Source organism: Ambystoma mexicanum, chromosome 1p, assembly GCF_040938575.1.
Source record: "Ambystoma mexicanum isolate Mex_15411 chromosome 1p, UKY_AmexF1_1, whole genome shotgun sequence".
In the NCBI taxonomy this organism is placed as follows: domain Eukaryota; kingdom Metazoa; phylum Chordata; class Amphibia; order Caudata; family Ambystomatidae; genus Ambystoma; species Ambystoma mexicanum.
Window position 1 is genome coordinate 344,934,477 of NC_090921.1, and position 24,015 is coordinate 344,958,491.

General features: G+C 46.0%; 1 protein-coding gene across 1 annotated transcript in view; it reads right to left on the reverse strand.

Moving 5' to 3' along the window:
* Positions 1 to 989: 989 nt before the first annotated feature.
* Positions 990 to 24,015, reverse strand: part of LOC138569989 (spindlin-W-like) — a 125,407-nt gene continuing 102,381 nt past the window's right edge. The window contains exon 5 of the mRNA XM_069648494.1: positions 990 to 4,551. Within this exon, the coding sequence (XP_069504595.1) occupies positions 4,340 to 4,551 (212 nt within the window). The 3' untranslated portion in view covers positions 990 to 4,339. The remainder of the gene's footprint in view (positions 4,552 to 24,015) is intronic.

Here is a 24,015-nt window from a genome sequence, read left to right on the forward strand (position 1 = left end):
CTGGCACATGTTTCTTAATGAGTTCCCCCATTTTCGAGGTAGTGGAGAGGGCCGTTGAGGAGTCTTTGGACGCAGGTTCTCCAGCATCTGAAATGTGGTCAGATTTATTTGCGGTGTCTGAAACAGATATGGATGTCTGTTATGGGAACCTGTACGGGGGCTTGGAGGAGAGAGCCTGAGCAGGATGGCATAAAAGCTACAAACCTGGCCTCCCTAGCAGCAAGGCAGGTGCTAATAGTGAAATCAACAGACACTGTCCTGCTGTCTTTATGCAGCACCCTTTGTCAGACTGCTCATACACTTCCCTAGCAATCACAAAAGAAAAAGAAGGCTAGGTGTGAAGAGGATCACTGCACCTGCACACATCAGTGCCCGGTCCTGCCCACTTGTATTCACTTTGTCAATGGAATAGCTATGTATTTGACAGGTTTCGAACTATAATGATATATGGTGAAAAGCTAGATTCAGATAAAACTGACTTAGCATTGTAGTAGATTATAAAATGCTACTTTACCTCATGTGGTCTATTTTCCAATAAATATTTGTGATTGTTGAGTACAATGAAATTCAATAAAAACAAGATCTGTGATTTTTGGAAAATGTACTATTCATTAGTGTGAATGCATAAGCATTGTTCCCATATTACACCTTTACTTTCCTGAACGAAGTGTATGAACTTCTCATTCCGCAGTGTTAGCTCCTGGTCATTTGTTAATGCAGGATGAAGCTGCTTTTAGCTCCCGTTTACCCAATCTTAATTTCAACCCCTGCACTGTTAGGAAATGTATGGAGTAGAATTTCAGTACTGCAAAAGCAAGGAATATTGCAAGTTATTAAACATTGTTTTGAAACACAAAACGATAAGTCTCATGGCTGAGATTCCAGTGCTCCACAGAGCAGGATCCAGAAAGTATAGAGATAAAAACGTCTTTGAGAATGATGACCGACTCTCTGCGTCAATTCTGTTCCGAACAAGCAAACTACGTCCATTGAAACAAAAAATGCATAGACTTTATTTAAATTTTTTTAAAAAAAACGGTTTTAATTGCAAGTCTTGGCTGATCTAACAAAGCATCAACACACTGCAAGAAAACGTTCACAGAGATGGAAAGGGTGCACCAACTGAAGGGAATACTACTGTACATGTGCAGAAACAGGTATGAAAAGGACAAGTCAGTGTGAATCCACCCAAACAACGATACAGAGTTCATGGCACTCTGGGAAACAGTAAAGGGAATGAATTACAAATACTTTGGATACCTTGACAATATCAGACTTCTCAATGTTCAGCTTGCAAAACATCCGTAGCAAGCATCGGTTAAGTATCAAAGCCCAGAGTGGGCCAGTCAGCAGTACTTTGGCAGAGGTGGTGGTTTAAATCAGATGGCTCAATGAAAACAATAGGTAGTCCAAGATCTGGGTCTTTGCAAACGGGATCAAACTTTCACTGTTAAGATAAAGCCACTGAACCACACCTGATGCATCAACGACAATTCAAGCTTCAGGTGCTTTCACAACCAAACCTCACAGCAAATAGCTACCAAACAGGCCATTGCAATGCAGGCATTAGCAATGCTACACTCTTAGAAGACAGTTCTATCTATATACAAAAATCGTAAAAAGGTGGCCAGGCAGTATGCAATACCTACAATTGACTAGGCAGCAATCATTAACACTATCGAGGCAAAACTAAAACAGTTCTTGGCATGGGTAAAGTAAGCAGCTCTAAACTAATACGAAATAGGAAGATAGTACAAATAAGGAAGAGGAAGCAGGTCAAACCAGGAGCTTCGCCCAACATAGTGACAAAATGCGCAAATATGTTTATGAATAAACAAGAGCAAAAAAGGGGTTTAAAAAAAAAAAAAAAAAAAACTCCATTCCAAGACCAAACATGACTGACCAAGAAAACGATTAGTATCAAACCAATACAACAATCCCCACCCCTACAAAATGTGTTGCAGCAGTGAGGGAGTTCATATTTTATGGGTCAAGTTAATTTGGTTTTACCCAGTTCTCTTCCAAAATGTTGGAAAATATGTGGCCAATACATTTTTATGTATAATCTTCCTCAACTGTACAGCTTCTATTGCATTTCCCACAATTCACCTTAAGGTCACTTCGGAACCAAACCAATTTCAAATAGGGGGAGGAGGAAATGGACCCGCACTGCGAGCTTTTTGATTAAAGAAAATAAAATAATCCCCATGTCTCATCTGTATTGTGGATGCTGATGTGGAGAGGGGGATTTGTTAGATGCTCAAAGGATGGAAATAGTTGTACAACAAACACTATCGGCTGAACTCCCATTCAAATGCACATCTGCTCTACTACAAAGTGGAGCGTTAAGACCTTTGTATCAAGCAATACTGATTTTCCCAATTAACATCACTTACAGAAATAAATTAAAGCATTGCTCTACCCAAACCACACTTTGCAGACGATGGTCTGCTGTGCGTGCAAAGCGCAGCCCTGGCCTAGTTTCAATCTCCATAGACAACAGGGCTCTTCCACATATACGTCTAAAAACAATGAGATGGGTGAAGGTCACAATATCACAAGTCTCGTGGGAGCAATTGGGTTTAATTTTGAGTGAAATAATTGGCCAATTAGATGAAAGCTTCCCCACAGATTTTCGCCAGGGTCTCCCATTTGGGCACTAAACAATTTCACAAGATCATGGAAGTTTACTTTCTGAAGGACATGCTCAGTTTGTACAAAGGTTGCAGGACAATCTTTGTGAACACTGCATACTGCGGTTACCTTGGACCAATGATACACACCTTTACTCTGACTAACATGCTGGCTTTGTAGTCAAGCTTCTGATACCCTTGATGCATGCATTTTGTTTTTTTTTTAACTTATTTAGAACAGATCTAGCTATATATAAAAGCTGATATCTCCAAAAGGAAATGGATCTTTGGACGACTGGCTTAGAAGACTCAACAGATTAAATATAAAGAGGCATGCAGAACAGGTTTTCTTCAGAACTAGAAGAGAAAACAAGACATCCTGTGCCAATACCCAGTGCCTTAAGGGAGACATTTCCTGTGGTATGTCAACTTACGCTTTGTGGTAATACAATGATTGCTGGTGGTAGCAAATCTTCAGCTTGGCTGTCCTTCCTACAAATGTTCAAACAAACATTTTCACAGATATCACAACAAAATGCTGGATCGTATTAATTTCCAATTCCTCCTCACACAGGTTTCTTTCCACCCAGGGATTAGTTGCCTCAATAGGGTTATCACCCAATTTTCCATTTATTGCGTTAACAGTGGATGTTTAATCATGACGAAGATGAATAAATAACATCCTTTTTCTCAGCCATACTTCTATGGTGAAAAAACATTGAACTATTTTGGTACCTGAGACTTTTTTGTTGTTTTGTTTTTTTGTACTTGAATGAATAAATAGGCCAGTGCTTAAAGACACTTTTTATACTGCTGCCATTCGTTTCAGTAGAAACAATGAAATTGTTTACACTTGCTAAAAAGGTGAGCTCGTGCACTTCCAACTACGTTCAATATTTGAAAAATAAAACTCCAAGTCCACAAACGTTTCAGAGGTGGACAAACTTCCGATTAACAAGCTGGCTGCCTAATAGGATGCCAGGCGTTTAGAGAGAGAGACAGACACACAATGTACAGTATAAAACACCAGACTCTCATTGCTAGTCTCGACCTCGAAATAACATTGCAGAATTCCAAGGACTGTACCTTAAACACAGCCTCTGCTTAGGACCTGCTGACATTATAGATGGTATAAAAGCCACAGGGAGTTACGGCTTGTTGTGGGTTTCACAAACAAAATCAGGGATTGCACAAAGCATTTAATTATTTTAGTTAGTGAAACATACAGTTGTGTTTCTGGGGAATGTAGGATGATGCCAGAGCCAACATTCAGCTGCTGAAAAGGATACTCAAGCAATGGGCCATTCACAAAAGGCAGCCGAATAAACTCAATTATCCAATCTTACAGCAGGTATGGGGATGTTAGTTTCCTGCATGTAAAATGTAGGTGACCGATGCATCCCAAATGAGCGAGAGGTGTGGCTCCAAATAATTCAGTATTATTCAAGTCAACACACCCAAGTATCCAAAACCTTACCGAAAGGTTTCTAGAGCACAGGCTCTTGGAAGACTCACACAACTCAGAGTCATTGCCACAAAATATAATTGGAACAGGGATCAAAAAAAGGAAGCCACAATGTACTATCACAAACCTTGGAGAAGCCCCTGGTTTAGACTATGACAGATGTGTCCTTTTTTTCGAAGTCAAGCTCTTTGAATGAATAGTAAAGGCCTTGTGACCCGTTTTTCTCTCATGCCTCCTCCATTCAGTATGTTTTGACCAAGTCGTAGACATAAATATGAAAGTCATCGGTGAACTTGATAAAGTACACAGTAGGCTTGGCTGGGACCTGGTAGATAAACATTCCAGTTTTCTTCACTCCCTTCTCATTGACATACTCCACTGGCTTTCCAGCCAGGCTCTCCTCCTCCTCTTCCTCGCCAGAACCACGGTCTGGTGGCAGCAGGAACTTGTTCTCTAGAATAATAATGAACAGGGCAGATGTTAGACAAGCAATAATAATCATAAAAAACAGATTTCTTATGACACTGACCATTCCTTCAAATCACCAGTTTCTTGATTTTAAAATCAATCAATAACAAGCACTGTCAGACAAAACTTCCAAATGGCCAATAAACCTTTTGAGGCTACAGAACAAAACCTCATCTAATCACACTGAAGCCAAACAAACATACATTTTATTTCTAACAAGCGATACTCAACTTAACTGAAAATTAAGTTCAGCATGATAAATCCCAGTAGCGAGACATTCCCAAAACATTGGGAATTATTTGGTCTGTGCACAGCCTAGTCTTAATAAAGCTGAAATAAACAAGCACCCACTACCATACTGCGACAGTTACTCAGCAGGTTTCACGGGTGGGTCTACAGGGAGGAGGGGGTTGGTGGTTTGAATCAAATGGTCTCCCTTAACCTGTATTGTTCCAAGACACAACTACATTACAGGAGCAATCGTGTAATGAGACATTGCTACTGCTCATCAAACAGCACTTAACATCGATTGATGTGTTAAGTGGCCTGGCAGGGTGAAGATGTTAGTCCACTGATTTGTATTATTCCGACCTCGATAAAATGCAACAGGGCAACATCGAGACAATAGAAGTACAACAGATATGTGAAAAACAAAAAAGAAAGAAATCAGCAGCTGTACGTAAGCAAAAGGGACACCAATTCCGATTGCAAACAAGCTCTGCCTAAAGTCCACACAATTAACGTTTCTCTTGTAGTTGATGGGCCCATATCCACAGGATGGTGGCAGATTCTGCCACCAACCCAATATGCTAGTCAAATAAGGTGCCTGGTGAGTTTTACCTAGCGCAAACATAAACAGACCGATATATTTCGCAACAGAGAGAGAATCTAGAAGGAGACAACAATATCAAAGAAGGTCCTTGCAGGGGGGCCAAGGAGTGATGTACAAAGCTGAAGTATGGCTTCCAACAGCTGTATCCTCGCCACCCAAAGGAAGGGCTTATGCAACAAGTTACTTACCTGTAACTGTTGTTCTCCAGCATGGGTCTGGCATGGATTCACATGCTCATGAATATTCCCCGTCGTCAGGCTGGGAATCCTCGGTAAAGAAAAAATCAGTATCAGTTTCGTTTCTGATCTGTCTTTTTTAGTAGTAACCAATCACTGATCTCTGGTTCATACTGCCCCCAACCAATGACTGCCCTCTCCACAAGCCCCGCCTCTGGCAGCCATCCTCAGATTTGGTAGCACGCAAAGTGGCAGTATGACCAAGTGAAGAGCCGCAGAGGGGTAGGCGGGAGGGTTCGCATGTGAATCCATGCTGGAGAGCAACAGTTACAGGTAAGTAACTTGTTCCTTCTCCAGCATGGATTCACATGCTCATGAATAAAATAATACATAGCAGTATACACATGCACAACCACGGGAGGTGGCAAAGGCTCAACATTAAGCATTACATCCAAAACTCAACATTAAGCAACTCTTACTTCCTCATCAGGCTCACCTTAGGTGAACAGGTTGCGCAGCACTGCTTGGCCAACCCTGGACTCCTCCCTGGAGTCGCGATCAACGCAGTAGAATCTTGTGAAGGTGTGCGTCGACCTCCACGTAGCAGCCCTGCAGATGTCCAGCAGGGGCACACCAGACAGGAACGCCGTGGTAGCAGCGATCGCTCTGGTCGAATGGGCTCTCGGACGGCCAGACAGCAGTCGGTTTGCCAACCAGTGACATTGCATGATGCAGCCGGAGAGCCATCTGGAAACGGAAGTCTTCGAGAGAGCCTTCCCTGAATTCACAGACCCAAAGTTCACAAACAGCTGTGACGTCTTCAGAAAACTCTTTGTGCGGTCCACGTAGAACTTCAGCGCTCTAGCTCCATCCAGCGAGTGCAAAGTCCTCTCGGCCGGCGTCGAAGGCGACGGGAAGAAAACTGGTAACACCAAGGGCTTGTTGAGGTGGAAGTCCGACGGCACCTTGGGCATGAAAGAGGGGTGTGTCCTCAGCACCACCCTCGTGTCATGAAAAGTCAAGTATGGAGGCTTGCAAGATAGGGCCTGGATCTCTCCCACTCGTCGTGCGGAGGTGATGGCCACTAGGAACGCTGTCTTCCATGACAGGAACTTTAAGGCGCTGAAAGCATAGTCTCGAATGGGGCCCCCCCATGAGCCTGGTCAGCACCACATTAAGCTCCCATGGCGGGGAAGGAGCCTTCACAAATTCCTTCACCAGGCAATGAGACCACAAGGACGCCCGTCCCGTAGTCCTGGTATATCGGGAGATGGCAGCCAGATGTATTTTGATGGAGGCGTGAGCCAGTCCAGCTTTGGCCAGCGACAGTAGGTACGGCAGTACTTGAGGGGCCGTAATCCGCAGAGGGTTAATCTTCTGTGCGCGGCACCAGACAGAGAACCTCTTCCACTTATGACCGTAACACTTGAGAGTTGAGGACGCCCTGGCTTTTGCAAGAACCTCTCTGCAGTCAGCCGGGATATCGTACCCTCCAAACTCTAGTGCTGCAGGAGCCAGGCCTGCAAGTTCAGCGACTCTGGGTCATGATGAAGAATGGCACCTCCTTCTCTGGAGAGAAGATCCGCGTCCGCCGGCAGTATGACTGGTGGGGACGTTGACAAGTCCAGAAGGTCCGGGAACCAGATCTGCCTCGGCCACGCCGGTGCGACGAGGATCATTCTGCACCTGGACTTCTTGAGCTGGTTAATGAGGCGGAGCAGCAACGTCAACGGAGGGAACGCGTATAGAAAGAGGCCGTCCCAAGGGAATGAGAAAGCATCGCCCATGCTCCTCGGCTGCGGGAACCTTCTGACAAACCTCTGGCACTTGGAGTTCGTCGCAAAGAGGTCGATCTGGGGTTTGCCCCATCGTCGAAAGAGCCGATCCACCTGGTCCTGACGTAGTTCCCACTCGTGGCACGAGCGCAGCTCCCTGCTGAGTGAGTCGTCGATGGTGTTTATTTCTGCCAAGTGGAAGGGAACCAGAAACATCCTCTGGGCGACGGCCCAGTTCCACAGATCCTGGGCCTCCTTGGATAGGGCTGGGGATCTGGTGCCTCCCTGCTTCCGTATGTAGAACATCGTGGTGGTGTTGTCAGTGAAGATCCTCACCACCTTGTCCTTGAGGGACGGAAGGAACTACTTGAGTGCCCAGAACACTGCACGGAGCTCCAGAATGTTGATGTGGAGAGACCTCTCCTCCGGGAGCTATTGGCCTCTTGCGTGGAGATCTCCAGTGTGGGCCCCCCCCCCAACCCTCCAGAGGGGCGTCCGTCGTCACCGTCTCCGGAAAAGCCGGGGTCTGAAAGCCTGTGCCTGTAGTGAGGTGCGCACGGGTACCCCACCATAGGAACGCCCGACGGAACTCCTCGTCGAGAGGGATCCTGTCTTCGAAGCAGCCCGTTGCCTGAAACCAGCAGGCGTCGAGCAACTCCTGTAGCGGACGCATCCGAAGTCTGCAAAGGGGCACAAGATAGATGCATGAGGACATCATCGCGAGGAGGGACTTGATGGACCTCACCCTGGGAACGTCCGTGGCTAGCAGGCGCTGTACCTTGCCCAGAATGGCCTTCGTCCTCTCTTCCGACGGGGATTCCAATTGCCCCACTTTATCGAGCTTCGCTCCCAGAAACAGTGCTACTTGCGATGGAACCAGGTGGGATTTCGGGTAGTTGATGGCGAAGCCCAGTTCCGTGAGCAGCCGGATGGTCCTCGCTGTGTGTTCGACGGCAGGTTCGCTTGTCCTTGCCCGGATTAGCCAGTCGTCCAGGTAGGGGTAGACGTGGATGCCCTGCAGGCGCAGCCACGCCGCCACTGGTGCCAGGCACTTGGTGAATGCCCTGGTTGCCGACTTCAATCCGAACGGCAGGGCTCTAAATTGGTAGTGGCGTCCCTGAACCACGAACCTGAGGAACTTTCTGTGTCCTTTTAGAATGGGGATGTGGAAGTAAGCATCCTCCAGGTCCAACGATGACAGGAAGTTGCCCTCCTCCAGCTGTCCTGAATTTCTGCGCCTTGATGTATTTGTTTAACCGACGCAGGTCCAGGATGGGGCGCCAACCGCCTGTCTTCTTTCTGATGAGGAAGTACCTCGAGTACACTCCGGAGCCCCGGTGCCTCTTGGGGATGAGCTCGATGGCACCTTTCTTGAGCATCAGTTGAGGGCTGTGATTCTCTTTCCTGGCCATGGGAGGAATGCGAGGGCACTTCTTTTGGAATTCCAGCGAGTGCCCGTTGGCCAGGGTGTCCAGCACCCAACCGTCGGTGGAGATGGAGATGGACTCCCACACGCTGACGAACTTCGTCAGCTGGCCTCCCACCGGGGTGCTTCAGTGGGGGGCAGACGACACGGCCGGGTCAGTCTTGTTTGGAGTAGGCCTTGCCGCCTTGGTCTCCTTGACAACAACAGCGGGATTCCCCCTTGCTTGCCGCGACCTCGGTAGGCCTCCTGGGACGAGGAGCGGGCCGCCTGGCAGTATGTAGAAGAGCCACCGCTGGATCCCTTAGAGGCACCCTATCTGCCTCCGGAGCTCGGAAAGGGCCGTCACTGTTGAAGTACCACTAGGGCCCGAGCCGTCTGAGTCGGTCTTGATGGCCTTACCAAAAAGGTTGTTGCCGTCGAACGGCATATCCAACACTCTGGTCTGGACGTCCTGGCGAAAGTCTGTCGCCTTGAGCCATCCTCGTCGTCGGAGGCAAACTGTTGCCCAATTGGCGAAAACCGGTATCAGCAATGTCAGTTGCCATCATTATGGCGTGATCCGACGCCACCTCGCCTTCCTGCAGAATTTGTAGGGCCTCTGCCCTCTTGTCATCCGGTAGGAAGTCTAGCAGGGGAGCTATCTTGAACCAAAGCTCCTTGTCATAGCGGGCCACGATCGCTAAGGTATTGGCCGCCTTAATCGTCGTCGCCGCCGACGAGATGACTCGTCGTCCCATGGAGTCCAACTTCTTGCCCTCGCTGTTCGGCGGGGAAGTTGAAGCCGCCGCACCTGCTGCTTTCTTCTTGGCCGCTGCCGAGACGACAGAGTCCGGCGTGGGCTGCGGCCTGAAGCACAAGGGGCGGCATCGGGGACTCGGTACTTCTTCTCGTACCTGTCCCTCTTGGCGGGTATCGTGGAAGGGTTCTTGAGGATAGCAAGCCCCTCGTCCCAGATGCCGTCGAGCAACGGCACCGCGAGGACCGTCTTCCTCTTGGCCTCTCGTCGTTGGTAAAGAAACCCTTCCTTTTTTTGTTCTTCAGGGCAGAGCTGGAAGAGCTCGGATGCCCTGGTTATCATGGCATGAAAGGAGCAAATTTCGTCGGCTGGAGAAGCCTGGGGGGGGGGGGGGGGGGGGGGGATGATGACAGGATGTCCGTTGTGTCATCGCCGCCGTCGTCATCCGTCCCCGTCGTGGAATCCGTCGCCGTAGCCTCTCTAGGGTCCCGCGAGGCAGGGATGAGGGGTCCACAGGCCTCACGGCACGAAGTGAGGCGAGGGGTGGACTCCCCTCCACTTGTGCGGAGGGCTTCGGATCCTCCGTCGGGGTCCGTGGTAATCTCGTCCTTATCTCAGTACATAAGGATTGGATCGCCAACAAAATGGCCGCCGAGCTATCCTGGGGCTCGGGTAATGGCTGCGACTGACGGGATGGCCGCTCCACTGGGCCCTCTTCGTCACCATCTTCGATCACATCAGCGGGGGTCATCCCCTGGGATCGAACCTTCTCGTTGAGGCCTATGAACCTCTCGTTGAAGCCCTTCTCCGTTTCCACCAGATCCTCCTCAGAGGCTGATTCCGAGTCTGTAATGGCCACCGCCCCCGCCCTCTTTTTCCGCCGGGGACTTCACGGGGGTCTTAACGATGGGCTGGAAAGAGGATTCCCTCCGCGGTGGCAGGGATACTCTGGGCCCAGAGGCCGTTTCCACTGGCGTAGTCTCAGCCGGCTTCGCCAGGGTCGCAGCAACCACTTCACTAGAGGCCTTTGTCGGCTGGATCAAAGCCCTCACCACCTTAGGTGTGTCCTGGGCCTTCGCCTTGGGGGGAGGGTCAGCGCCTCGCTCCCCCTTCGAGTTCGACCAGATCCGCTCCAGCAGCTTACCCAGGTTCTCTGACTTGCTCTTCCCCGAACCAGAGCGCTGGCTCGTGGTTGAACATGCCGGGGAAGTCGCGCCCTGCCTAGCAGCCGAAGAGCCCGACCTTTCGGCGCTCCCGGTGCCCGCAGACTCACTGTGCTTGGCCTTCTGTTGGGCCCCCATTGCCGGGGCGCCCTCACAGGACTTAGAAGCCCGCTCAGGCTTTTTCTTCGCCTTCTCACCTGCTGTGCCCTTCTCCAGCCAGGCGGCGAGGCGGGAACGACAATGTTGTTTGGTCCGTTCCAAAAGGTTCTTGCAGAATGCACAGTCCTTCTCCACATGCGTCTTGTCCTCATGAAGGCAGTAGAGACATCGCGAATGCTCGTACTCCTTGAAAACATTTTGCAATCCGTATCCAGGGCAGCACCTGAACAGCTCAGATCCGGGCATCGAGCTTCCCTTGTCCTGGGCCATGTCCATTGAGGTAGGCCGCAGATCTTCCGGAATCCTCCAAGAAGTGTAAACTCTATGAAAACTTCACCCTGGAGGGGCGTAGAAGAATTCCGAAACAGGTCCCCGTTATCGGAAGTAGAAACGGTGGAGCTTGAGGCCTGATTAAACCGAAAAAATGAGAAAATCTCCTGAAAAAGCACGAAAATGCGCAAAAATGCAGCAAAAACTCGAGAGCTAAAGCACTCCGAACACTTGCTGCCAGAGGCGAGTCTTAGGTATAGGGCAGTCATTGGATGGGGGCAGTATGACCCTAAGAAAGACAGATCAGAAACAAAACTGATACTGATTTTTTCTTTACCGAGGATTCCCAGCCCGACGACGGGGAATATTCATGAGCATGTGAATCCATGCCAGACCCCATGTTGGAGAAATATGGATACCAGTAGCAGAATAGATTGCATCGTGTTAAGGGTCCTTTTCCAGATGTACATTTCTAATGTTATGAAAAAAGGGACTATATATTCAAGATAAAAATTAAGAAACAGATTGCGTTATATCGCACAGGTTTTTTAAATAAAATTCAGACACATTTAACACCACCACAAACACATTCCAGGTGAGACCAACACACTCAAACTGAACTGAAGACCACTAGCCACAGTCAGAATAATTAGCAAATCTACTGAATTACTACAGAAATTGTTATACAATACTGCATATATTTTGCCTCGTATAATACAGCATAAAGCAAAAAAGGTTGTCTCACCATAGGTAATTCAACAGGCAGCAAGGTCCACAAAACCTGCCCCTATTCTGTAATGGAATAACCAGACCTGCCACATTAGCATTCAGTGTAACACTGGACTCATCAGAGAGCTGCAGCTTTTCGGCTGATAAAAAGGCTGAAGGTCATGCAGCACAACATTAATACGACATTGAAGTGTGGAGGTTACCAGGGCAGCTTAAACAAATTAGGGATGACATCAAATAATTAAAATGGCCAAACTTGTGTGCACCCACAAGTAGTGTAGAAGGAAAAACTACTGCAAGAATACAGATGGAATGAAGTAAAAAGTAGTCCAACAACGGGTCAATCAAGCGTAGAGATGGCCTAGCAATGTATATCAAACACTTTCACAGGCAGTTAGTTGGAAACAGCCCAACAGGTCAGCTGGATAAAAGGAAAACCGAGTGCCCAAACATACTTTAAGGAACAGCTCATGTACATGCCGCTAAATTGTGGTGCAATTTGTGCTGCCAGATCCTTTTATTCTATTTTAATTATTTTTTTTAAAGCCCACCGTACCACTACAAAATAAGCCTTAGGAAGCCAACAGTTTTGGCCTTTTTATAGGCATTTGCCAGGCACTGCCATAATGGTAGTACCGGGTCATAGAATGGCAACATCTGGAAAATGGTGCGTTTACCTGGGCATAGGATAGCAGTGGCTGGATTATCTAATACCTACACACAAGACAAGCTGGTTGTCTCCTTCAATGCTTAACAGGACTTAAGTGCAAGGAACATCTAATCAAGCGGTTCAAGACACTTATTAGGCCAGTAGCCATTACCTCACAGCAGATTGCTTAAAAGGAACACTGACACCTCACCCGAGTATCCTGTCCTCCGCCATTAGCCAGTGATCTCACCTACAAAATTGGGCATTATTGGTGTTCAAAAGGCAGATGAGGGGGATTAGAAGCAGCAGGTGCTCTTGGTTCACTTATTCTGAAGTGGTTGCTGGGGCATACCAGAATCTGACTTCTTTAATATGTACAAGGTATTGGAAACGACGAAAATATTGAAGCGAGAATAGATGGTGAAGTGTACTGCTAAGTGTTTCAGTCTGCAGTCCTGCACAGTCTCCCTTTGCTTGCTCTGGAGCTCCTCCTACTCAGCTGTGCTGCCTACATCTGCGGTTCTTTCCGCGAAGCAGCCGCCAAGTGTGCTGCTAAGTGTTTCAGTCTGCAGGCCACGGCACAAGGTCTCGGGGTGTCCCCCCTGCACCTTCTTCCTGGACCTTTGTGATTCTGGTGAGTGTCTGCCGGTCGACCTATCAATGTAATTGCACCACTCTACAAGACTTGCAAAATCCAGAAAGGATCTAGGCTTGGTGTCTAGAATGCAGGGATTTTCCTCCCTTTGATCTAGGTACCCTCTTCAAAGCATTGCTCTGCTGGAAACTCTAGCCTAAGCAAAAAAGAAAGTCCTTTCCTTGTGTTCTCTTTTTTATTTCTGTTTGTGTACCATCTTGACCATAAGCAAGGGACTTAGAAGCCAATCTGCATCAAGGATCAATTAGAACTTTTAGTCCCATATTGCATGCAGCTCAAGTGCAATCATGCTCCTTGAGCCTCGTCAGCTGGTTAAAGTCAACCAACCAGAAAACTGCCAAGAAGAAAGGATTGTTGCCACTTTAAGAGTGGGAGCAATTTCTGCCCAGGTTTTGTATAAAACTATTGCTCCTGTATGTTCGAACAACTTGGATGGAATAAAGTCAAGAGTTTCCGGATACGGGACCTCGACTCACAGAAAGAAGCCCCATTGCAAATTTAATATACGAAAGCCTAACTCAATTCACTCGCCTATTGCAGGTCACAGAATAACTGACTTTCTCCCGTACCAACATCTTATCCAACACTAGAATCCCAATGAAAATTAAAATCCTCTGCCGCTCCATCCCCCCTCCCAATCATCGAATGGTTTGGTCACAAATAAAACCGATAGGATTCTAACTCTTACGGCTGTGGAATCGTTCTATTCCACTCCAGATCGTGCACCCAGCTGTCAGTGGGATTGAAACTCAGTCTAACATTATTCGCTCTCCCTTGAAGTCGACAAAGGCAAACATTGGGAAAACGACCAGAAAAAGAATAATTCCGTTCTGGAAAAACCTGCAAAGTTTACTGTGACAGAATTTACGAGTAATGGTGGACTTTATAAGAACTTTTCCGCACTGGTTATGTCTCCACTGATTGAAGAACGCCGAACAGAGGGGTCATCAACCCCGGAACTACGGATTTTTTAACTCTGACTATTTGCGAAACTCCCTTTATGGACTCCATCCTACCCTCAACTGTGGCTGATTCATGCAATATTCCTTCCAGGTTAAATGTTGGAACTCAGTCTGACCTAATGATGACACACTCTTCCTAACAGGGGGACCAATCTTCCTTGCGCATCACCAATCTGAGTATCTTTGCACCATCAGGTTGTAACATCAAAGAACAGTGACTCCCCTTTTGGGGTTATGTCAATTTCATTAGCATCGCAATATTTGCAGTTAAACCTCCTCCTAGTCCTCAATGTCTGTTGGCACAAGGGGGGGGGGGATGGACCTTAATGTTTTTTTTTTATTTTAAACAACCATTGCTGACTTTGTACATTCATGGTTAACTTTGAAACCTAATGGCAGGGTTATCATAGCAGGCGACCTTAATTCAAATTGCTCTTTCCCAGACTTCGGTAATGAACTTTGGGATATTTCCACAGATATGCTACCCCAACATTTTCAAAATCACACGCAGGAAGAAGCAGGTGTCTGGATACGGAAGCCTAAGAGCTCTATGCTTTAAATTGAATAACCCAGGGCAATGAAACTAATCAGTCTACATGGCACAGAGGTAAAAGTTTGTCGATTTTAGATTATATTTGTGGATGGTTTTATAAATTGCTGTACTCATTTTAAAGTTCTTAGGAATAATTGGAGTGATCATAGTATGCATTTTAAAAGCCAAATTTAACATCTTTATAACCACCAGGGAATGGGTCAGATTGATTGCGCATTTAATATCTAATTGTGTCGGCAATGCCATCGGTGGTCTGAGTTTAACATTGGAATCTTGAACTCAGACTTGAACCTAATTATGCAAACCAGTTCTTTAGACTGGAAACTACAGGTTTTTAATGTTCAACACTTTGATGATTTAATTGCATAAGTGGTCAATCGAATTAGATCCAGCTCTATGTTTAGGCAGATTAAATTTGTAAAAATGTATAATGAAGAGTTGGCTTCAGTAAAGCACAATACGCGTATAGAGATTACAAAAATCAAGGCAATAGTGGTTGATTTAGAGACTAAATTATTTTACATTAGGAAATAATCCAGAGCACCGGGCCCGAATGGACTCACAAATAACACCAAATTGGGACAATGTAGCTATTTGAAAGTATACAACACTGGAGATTTTCCAGATTCATGGAGCACTGCTAATAGTGTTCCAATATTTAAGAAATGTTGCAGATCTGACCCTAAAAACTATCGACCAATTCCCTTAATAGACACGGGCTAAGATTATTGACTCACTTTTGCTAAATCACTTGGAGAAATGGGCTACAACCACACACAGGCTGAATACATTCCAGACTGGTTTCCGTAAAGGTTATTCAAAATGGCCCAATTGTGAGGGCACTTCAAGAAGCAGCTTAGCTAGATCCTGCAGGTTGCAATCGACCACTCGGCAGCCTTCAACCGAGTAAATCGGAATAGATCATGGGCGAAGTTGGACTGTTGGGGGTTTCCGCAAGGACTATTAAACTTGCAATAGGTTTATATGACAATTCAGGTAATCGAATTCGGTTAAATAAAGAAGGGGACATGCCGAAAAGAATATGCTCCCACGTTAGTTTAAGGCAGGGATGTGTCTTAGCTCCTTGCATTTTTAATGTATGTTTTGTATGTGGCTGATTGTCTTTCAGAAGTGGGCCCGATTACCTTGAGAGTCAGTGCTTGCAAAGGGTCTTTGATAGCTTTAGCGGATTTCCTGCTGCTCAATGACACATTGGACTGCAAAGACTCATTTCTACCTCCTCCATTACGCCAAAGAAAATGAGTTATTAATTAACCCTAACAAAACTAGGTTCTTGGCTAATTCGAAGGGCAGATAATAAGACAGTCTGTCCTGGACAGTGGAAAAACTGCCATTAGGACCATTATTTATCTGGGATTTCATATTAGTGCCCAACCTGATATGAGAAATATTCGTGAGATCTTGTTACAAAAAGCAACATTGCTTAAAAAAAAAAATCAATGTCTCAGGATTGATGAAAAATTTGGTCGAGTTTCACTTAAACAGGCTCTGATCTTTTGAGGGTAAAATACTGCCTAAACTTATATATGGCCTTGAATTATATGATGATTCCATATTAAAAATATTAGATCATATTAAGGCCATGCTGTGGTGTCGAATATAGAAGTTCCCCAACACCATCCCACTAGCTGGCCTCAGCTTTGAGCTGGGAATTACTTCTCTATGTGCACATGTCCAATAGCATTTGTTACTGCTATTATCCAAAATGATCCCTCCGAGCTCCAACTCTTTATGTGAGGAGTATTATGAAATAGTGAGTGCACACGTATTATTGTCATTGGCAGTGAAATGTGAATCCATATGGACTGAAATCTGTATGGATGAGAAAACAATTGAGAATCCAGACAAAGTAAAAAGGCTTTTTTTGATAACTATTGGGTTATTACTACAGAGACGTTCCTCTCCTATCCCTCTATCAAACATCTATCACATGAGCACAAAAGACTGAGGGCGTTCTCTTAATAATGTAATTTCCTAACCATTTTTAACAGAACTATTTCATTAATGCTTCATTGTAACTTGCTATTAACTGAAGAGATTTTAATTAGGAGAAATGCAATCACTCAGACTGATAGTGGCTGTAGATTTTGCAACGAGGAAGCCCGAATTGAAACAATTAAACATCTGGTGCTACACTGTAATATGCTGATTGACCGTAAGAGGATTCTCCTAGGTAAATTAACGTCTGGTATTACTGCACATGATTATTAACATATATGGATGAGATGTTTAAATATCCATAATGTTTCAGACAGGCTAGCAGTGTCAGCTTTTATTAGGTGTATGAATTTGCTGTAAATTAATCCTTTTACTGGAAAGGTGTGCTGCATTTTCTATTGATAAACTTGTTTTGTATGACCTACATTATTGCTGAAAAAATATCTATTAACTGCTTTTAAATGTATTGTATGTTTTAACTGCTTTCTTGTTCACTAGGTTTACTGCTGATGGCATCTCGGACACTCCAGCTTACTGGGCTAGCTTCCTCAACATCCCAGCACATTCCCTTTCTTCTGCCCACTTCTCCCCAAAAGCAAATAGGCTTTTATTGACTCACCCTCTGTTTGGGACTCTCCCTGCATGGTATCACTACATATTATCCCCACCAAAAATATTGGCGTATATATGGTCGTCTGGAACAACCTTAGGCAATATTTTTGGGGGGGGATACTTTTTGGGGGTTTTGGGAGCAGGGGTGTCCCTTGCAGGTTCCATGCCTTAATATTGCCACAAAAATATGGCGATATTTTTGTATGGCGATATTTTTGTGGGGATAAACGCATAGAACCCTATGCATATGCACAGGATTTCCGAGACCCTGCTCTCCCACAACCCTCATTTTTTCCCAAACTGCCTCTTTCCAACATCTGAACGTTACCATCATCTACTGTTCACTTTCTTCCTACTGCACCCCATAACTCATCTGACAGCACTGCGAGTTCATAGTCCCACCAGACTGACCCTGGACCAGCTTTTATAAGAATTTCTTCCCTCCCCTTGGGCTAGGCTTTACATAAGGACTTGCAGCGGAGAGTGGTAATCCTATTTTAGGTATTGGTCATGCACACGCGTTTCCATGCTTCTCCAGCTTCTCTTACTTTGCAGACCAGTTAGCAATCTTGGACATGCATGGGTAGATCCCATCTCCAAATGTGCTGCTCATCCTGTGCAAGAGCGATAACTTGTCATGAGCAGGTTGTACCTTGGTAAGCTGCTGCAGTACATAAAACAAAGTATCACACGTCCTCACTATACCAAGGCCCACACATCTCCGTATAGTATAAAATTCAGTCAGATTCCTCAAAAGGACAGCAGCAGTTGTAGATGCCATGTTGCAATCTCCTGCTTCATACAAACAGTGTTCTAAAGAAGGATAGATTCTGAGAAGTCATGGAGATACTCCCCCAAACCACCATGTGTCCCACATCACTTAGCAGGTGACAAGGACAAGCTCAGTCAACCCATGCATACCTGAAGGGCCAAGTAGGGGACATCACCACAACACATGCCAGCACATGCATCCACCTTAAAGGTTGCTGTCTTGCTGTCATTGTCCCAATGTTAGGACATTATGTATTGTCAGTGTGGCAAATCAACTTCTGGGGCACCAGTGGTCCAGTGATGAATATCAGTTTCTAAACCATCAATCAGCCCCACACCTCTAGTACACCAGAAGGGATCTGAACAAATTATAAACCTTGTCCAATTTTGGCAACGTGGACAGAACAGCAGGTTAATCTCTGCAAGGTCGTGGATCGTTGGTTAGTTGCAACACAGCAAAAATACAATTACCCAATGATAAAAGGGACTGTCCAGTCAAGGCTGTATAAAAATATCTACTTTTGATTATCACAACAGACAGTTCCAGCACACTACAAAAATACAACCCACCCTGTAAAGGAATGCAGAGGACAGTTTCAAGAAGGAAAGGGGATGCACTCTGGATACTGACAGGAGGGTAGTTGGTTAAGTCATTGGTTTCAGCACAAAGGGAGCGATTGGTCGTAAAATGTCACTACAGGCCTTCAGAAAAGGACCAGGGGGGACAGAACCACAATGCACCTTGTGCTTGTAGAAGTTCTTGGTGCTCAACGGGGTTAAGTCAGTTTGAGGGCGCTTTGCAGCTTCTGCGACAGAGTACAAGATGGGCGATAGCTGCGGGTATCAGGCGGCAGCTAGTTTGGCGAGCAAGGCTGGACAGACGGCTGCAGGCTTGCCTACACTGTGGCTCAGGGTCAGGAATAGTTGTGCTAGTTGGAAGGTCTGAAGCACTTATTGAGGCATCTCAAACGACATTAACGACTGTGGCACAACTGTCAGCAGTGCAGTCGGTTGCAGCTTTAGGGGATCTACAATATCCTTTGAAGGTGGACACCGGTTGATGCACTCCTCCTAGCTTCTTCACTGTCCTTTAAGGCAGACAGCCAAAGATGTGGAAGAGTGTTGCAAGCAACCGCCTAGTCCTTGGTTTGGTTCAGAGACCTTCTAGCACTTTCCACCTAGGAAGCTTGCTTGCAGGGCACGCTGTGTGCTGGCTGGGTACCGGTTCTGGAGCTGCTACATGGGCGTCTGGACTCCGTATCTCCCTCTGTTCCCTGACAGATGTTTACCGCAGCGTTTTCCAACACAACCGCGTTGTGTTTCTGCCTGAATCTGCTTTCCCATTTGGGGCTCTCGGGCTCCCCCCGGGGATGGGAAAGCAGATTTCAGGCAGAAACAACGCAGCATTTAGCATTTCCCATTTGGGGCTCTCCGAAATCAGCTGTAGGCAGAAACACTACGCGGCATGTAAACACAACCTCTTTGTGTTTCTGCCTGCTGTGGCTTTCACTTTGGGTCTCCGGTGCTCCCCTGTGGGAGCACCGGAGACCCAAAGTGATAGCCACAGCAGGCAGAAACACAACGCGGTTGTGTTGGGAAACGCTCCGGTTTTTCTTTCCGAGCCGGAGGAGCCTGAGAAACTTGGAAAGAAAAACCGCAGCGTTTTCCAACACAATAACGTATTTATGTTTGCGGTCGCTTCAAAAGCGACCGCAAACATAAATACAACGTTTTTAAAGCTGCGGTTTTATTTCTAAGTTTTCCGGGCTCCTCCAGCTAGTGCTTATTTTTTTTTTTTTTAAATAAATAGCACTTACCGAGATTCAGCTGCAGCTTTCCTGCTCTGGTCTCCGGTCCTTGTCCTCCACGTACAGCACTAATGAAGGGAAAGCCACCCAGCGGTAGCTTTTGTTTACTACAGCTGGCTGGCTTTTCCTTCATTAGTGCCGCAAAAGCAAAAGCCAGCACAGGAGGGCATCCATTTCACAAAATGGATGTGCCCATGTGCTTGCTTTTGCGAATTTTGAGCTTGAATAGCTCAAAATTTTACATAGGAAGTTTTAAAAAAGAGAATGCTAGTTTTTTTATGTTGCCCATCTATTTTTTAAATAACATTTTTTACTAGACCATACCTTTAACTCATCAGTATGCTTAACTCCCACCACCAGGGCCAACAAAGGATAGGGCAGATCCATGGAGCCTTTGTCATTTAATCAGGATGGCCATGACACGAGGAAGGTTTTGCTCTGCCCCTTTTGAGATGCCTTGATGTACTAATTGTGACAAGGGGGCGCGGGGGTGCGTTGGGGCGGGGGGTATTGGGAGCCTTAGAGGCAGTGTCCACCCAGAGTACACAGGTCTATTTGTTTGTTGTGCGGTGAGCACAGGACAATGTGTCCGGATTAGACCTACACATTTTTCGGAGGTTTATCTACCATCATTCAATTTTATATAACATTTTTAAAAAGCCCAGGCAAGTGCACACCCGTGTAGATGGTCAAATTCCTCAAAGTCAGATGGTGCTTAAGCATTGTTCACAATTTGGCATAATTGCACTGATGTTAATAATGGTAAACACTTGACAGAAGGGAGAAACAAAGGTAAAGCTGCTGCAGCTTTAAACCACCACTGCAATGAGATGACCATAAAAAGCAAAAACTGCAAGACAATCTTAAGAACAGAAAATAATCCATTCCAAGAGGGGACATTCTCAGAGGGAACAGTGAAGCAGACATAATATAGAACTAATTTAAGATGCTGCATCACAAGCCATTATATTATATTACTCTATATAGTTATGATATTTGTATTTACATTTCTATCAACTGAATGAATGATTTTGCAGATGTTTAAGGAGGGAGTTTAATTGTGCAGTTTCACCAAAAAGCTTGTAATAAGAAGAGGCAATCAGAGCCTGGCAATATCCAACTTTGACCCATTTCAGATTTTCACAAATGTGATCCAGGCAAACAAATTTAGAGTGCAATTCCTGGCTCTTTAGCTTTTCACCATTGATTTCAGTATCCTTGGGTGGGCACCATTTATTCCTTCAAACACCTTGTAGAATTTAACATCAATGTTACCAGCAGGTAATGTACAGAAGTCTGATACTCTTCAGTCACAGCAGACTCTTGCGAATGAAAGTACAGAAGAAAAGTATCGGACAATACCTTACAAAACGATCCAATTAGCAACTAAACTCCTCAAATTTATTAACTGGGACAGAAGATAAAGGAAAAGAAAAAACAAATTAAAATGTCAGGCCATCAGACAGAAGAACAAGTTATTTACCAACTGTAACGTTCTTTCGATTGGATGTTCCTCCCACGTATTCCTCATCTTAGATATTCGTATCTTCAGCTTTGCTGCTTCGGAAAAAAAATGTCCACACCAGGGGGTGATGTACTCGAGGTCGTGGCATGGATGTCCCTCGAGGGCTGCCGTCAGGCGTCAACGTCATCCGCAGTATAAAGGGCTCAAGCCGCGCCAAGCTGAGTAGTTGATTAAGCGTATTTCTAGACTGCACGCTCCCAAGGAATTCGGAGTGCAATTGACGTAAACTGTATGGTGGGGTAGGCTCGGAGGGTCGATGAGGAATACGTGGGAGAAACATCCAATCGAAATAATGTTACAGTTGCTAACTGTTTCTTTGAATGGATTGTGTCCTCCCACTTATTCCTCATTTTAGATAGACTCCCAAAGCAGTATAAATTTGGAGGAGGGAGTACTAGTTAATCCTAATCATGGACAGTATGTAGAAAGGCCTTAGCAAAGAGACGCCCTTGTGCTGAGGTGGAATCTAAAGAGTAGCGTTTCACAAAGGTGTGCATCGACGACCAGGTGGCCGCTTCACAAATAACCTGCACCGGGACACCCCGTCGAAATGGTCATGCCCCTAGCTAAGTGAGCCCTTAGCCCATCTGGAGGCTCTTTTCCAGCTAATCTGTAGCATTCGGTAATTGCCAAAATTATCCATCTGGATAATGTGTGTTTCGCTACAGCTAAGCCCAATTTGTGTACAGTATACCCAACAAAAGGTTGGTCAGTTTGCTGAAATTTTACCAATCTAGAGATATAAAAACTGAGAGCCCTCTTTGTGTAGCCTTTCTTCCTCCTTACTTGCATGAGGAGAGGATAGACAGAAGGCAAAGTGATCTTTTAAGACAGATGAAAGTCAGAGGCTATTTTAGGTAAAAATTAAGGCTCGACTAAGTATAACCTTGTCTTTGTGAAAGATGGTGTGAGGAGGTTTAAAAGATCCTGTAACTCACTCACCCTTGCAGGCTGATGTAATTGCCACTAGAAGGATTGTCTTCAAGGTGAGAAGCCTTAGCGGACAAGAGTGCAAAGGCTCAAAAGCAATGCATTTAAGGAACTTTAAAACTAAATTTAAATCCCAAACGGGTAACTGAAATGGGACTGGAGGGTACATATTAGGGAGACCCTTCAAGAACTGTACAATCAATGGCATTTTGAAGTAAGACACTTCTGAGGCGCTTAGAAAATAGACAGCGCTGCCAGATATCCTTTTATTGTGCCAACCTGGATCCCCAGATTGGATAAATGTAATAGAAAGGAAAGAGCCATAGATGTACTACATAGGAATGGATCCACATTCTTGTCTTTGCACCAGTTATTGAACTTGTTCCAACGACACCGGTACAAGGATTTTGTTGCTAGGCTGGTGGCCGAAAGCAAAATCTCCATTACGTCGTCCGGGAGGTCCCAATCCTTATATCTCAGACTCTCAGAACCCACGCCTGAAGGCTGAGTGTCTTGACTTCTGGATGGAGATCCAGACCTTCCTCCTGCGAGAGAAGATCCTCTCTTTGTGGATGACGTATTGGAGGGCAGATGGACATGTCCAGAAGGTCCAGGTACCACGTCCTCCTGGCCCAATCTGGGGCAATTAGGATTATGGTTTTCCTGAACTTTCTCAACTTCCTGATTACGGGAGGAATCACGGGGTCTGTGGAAACGCATATAGGAGTGGAAATTCCCAGTCCACTACGAACGCGTCCCCTAGAGCTGCTCTTGGAGGAAATTCTCTTGAGCAGTAAAGTTCGCACTTCTGGGTTGACACTGGTCGCGAACAGATCCACTTGAGGGGTTCCCCAAAGGGTGAAGATCTCTTGAAGGACTTCCTAAGCTAGTTCCCACTCATGGCACACTGTGCTCCGCCTGCTCAGAGCGTCCGCGCTGTGTTCTGCTCTCCGGCTAGGTGAACCACCGACAGAGATTCCTTCTTGTATTGCCCAGAACCAGAGCTGCATTGCTGCTCCACACAGTGTTAGTGACCCTAAGCCTCCTCTCTTGTTGAGGTAGTACATGGCCACTATGTTGTCCGTCATTATCAGGTCATTCTTTCCCCGTACAGGGGGCAGAAAGGCCTTCAGCGCTAGTCCGATTGCCCCCAGCTCCAAAAAGTTGATGCGTTGTTTGGACTCCAATGGAGCCCAACAACCGCTGATTGTCAGATCGTTGGTGTGGGCTCCCAAACCATGAGTGAGGCGTCAGTCACTACTATTATCTCCGGCCATGGTTGCCAAAAAGATTCTCCCTTGAGGATATTGTCCTTGCAAGCCCACCATAGAAGATCTTGAACTACTCTGGTTGGAACTTGCAAAAGATCTGACATATCCCGCGAAAATTGGGACCATTGAGTCTTGAGGGTCCATTGAAGGGATCACTCTTAATCTGGCCTTTGGCACCAGAAAAATGCAGGATGCCATGAGACCGAGCAACCTCAGAAAATCGAAGGCCGGCAGATGCTGGGAATTGCGGAACTTCTGCAGAATGTGATGAGCTCACCTCGGGAGCGAGGCTTTGCCCGAGGAAGTATCAAGGACTGCTCAGATGAATTGGAGACTTTGGAATGGTATATTTGACTACTTGTAAATTGAGGGAGAAGCTCATTCTGTGTGAGAAGTGGCAGGTCATGCTCAGATATTCCTGGGCCTGTTCGGGTGAAGGTGCCCTGATTAACCAATCGTCCTGGTAAGGGTAGACATGAATCCAACCT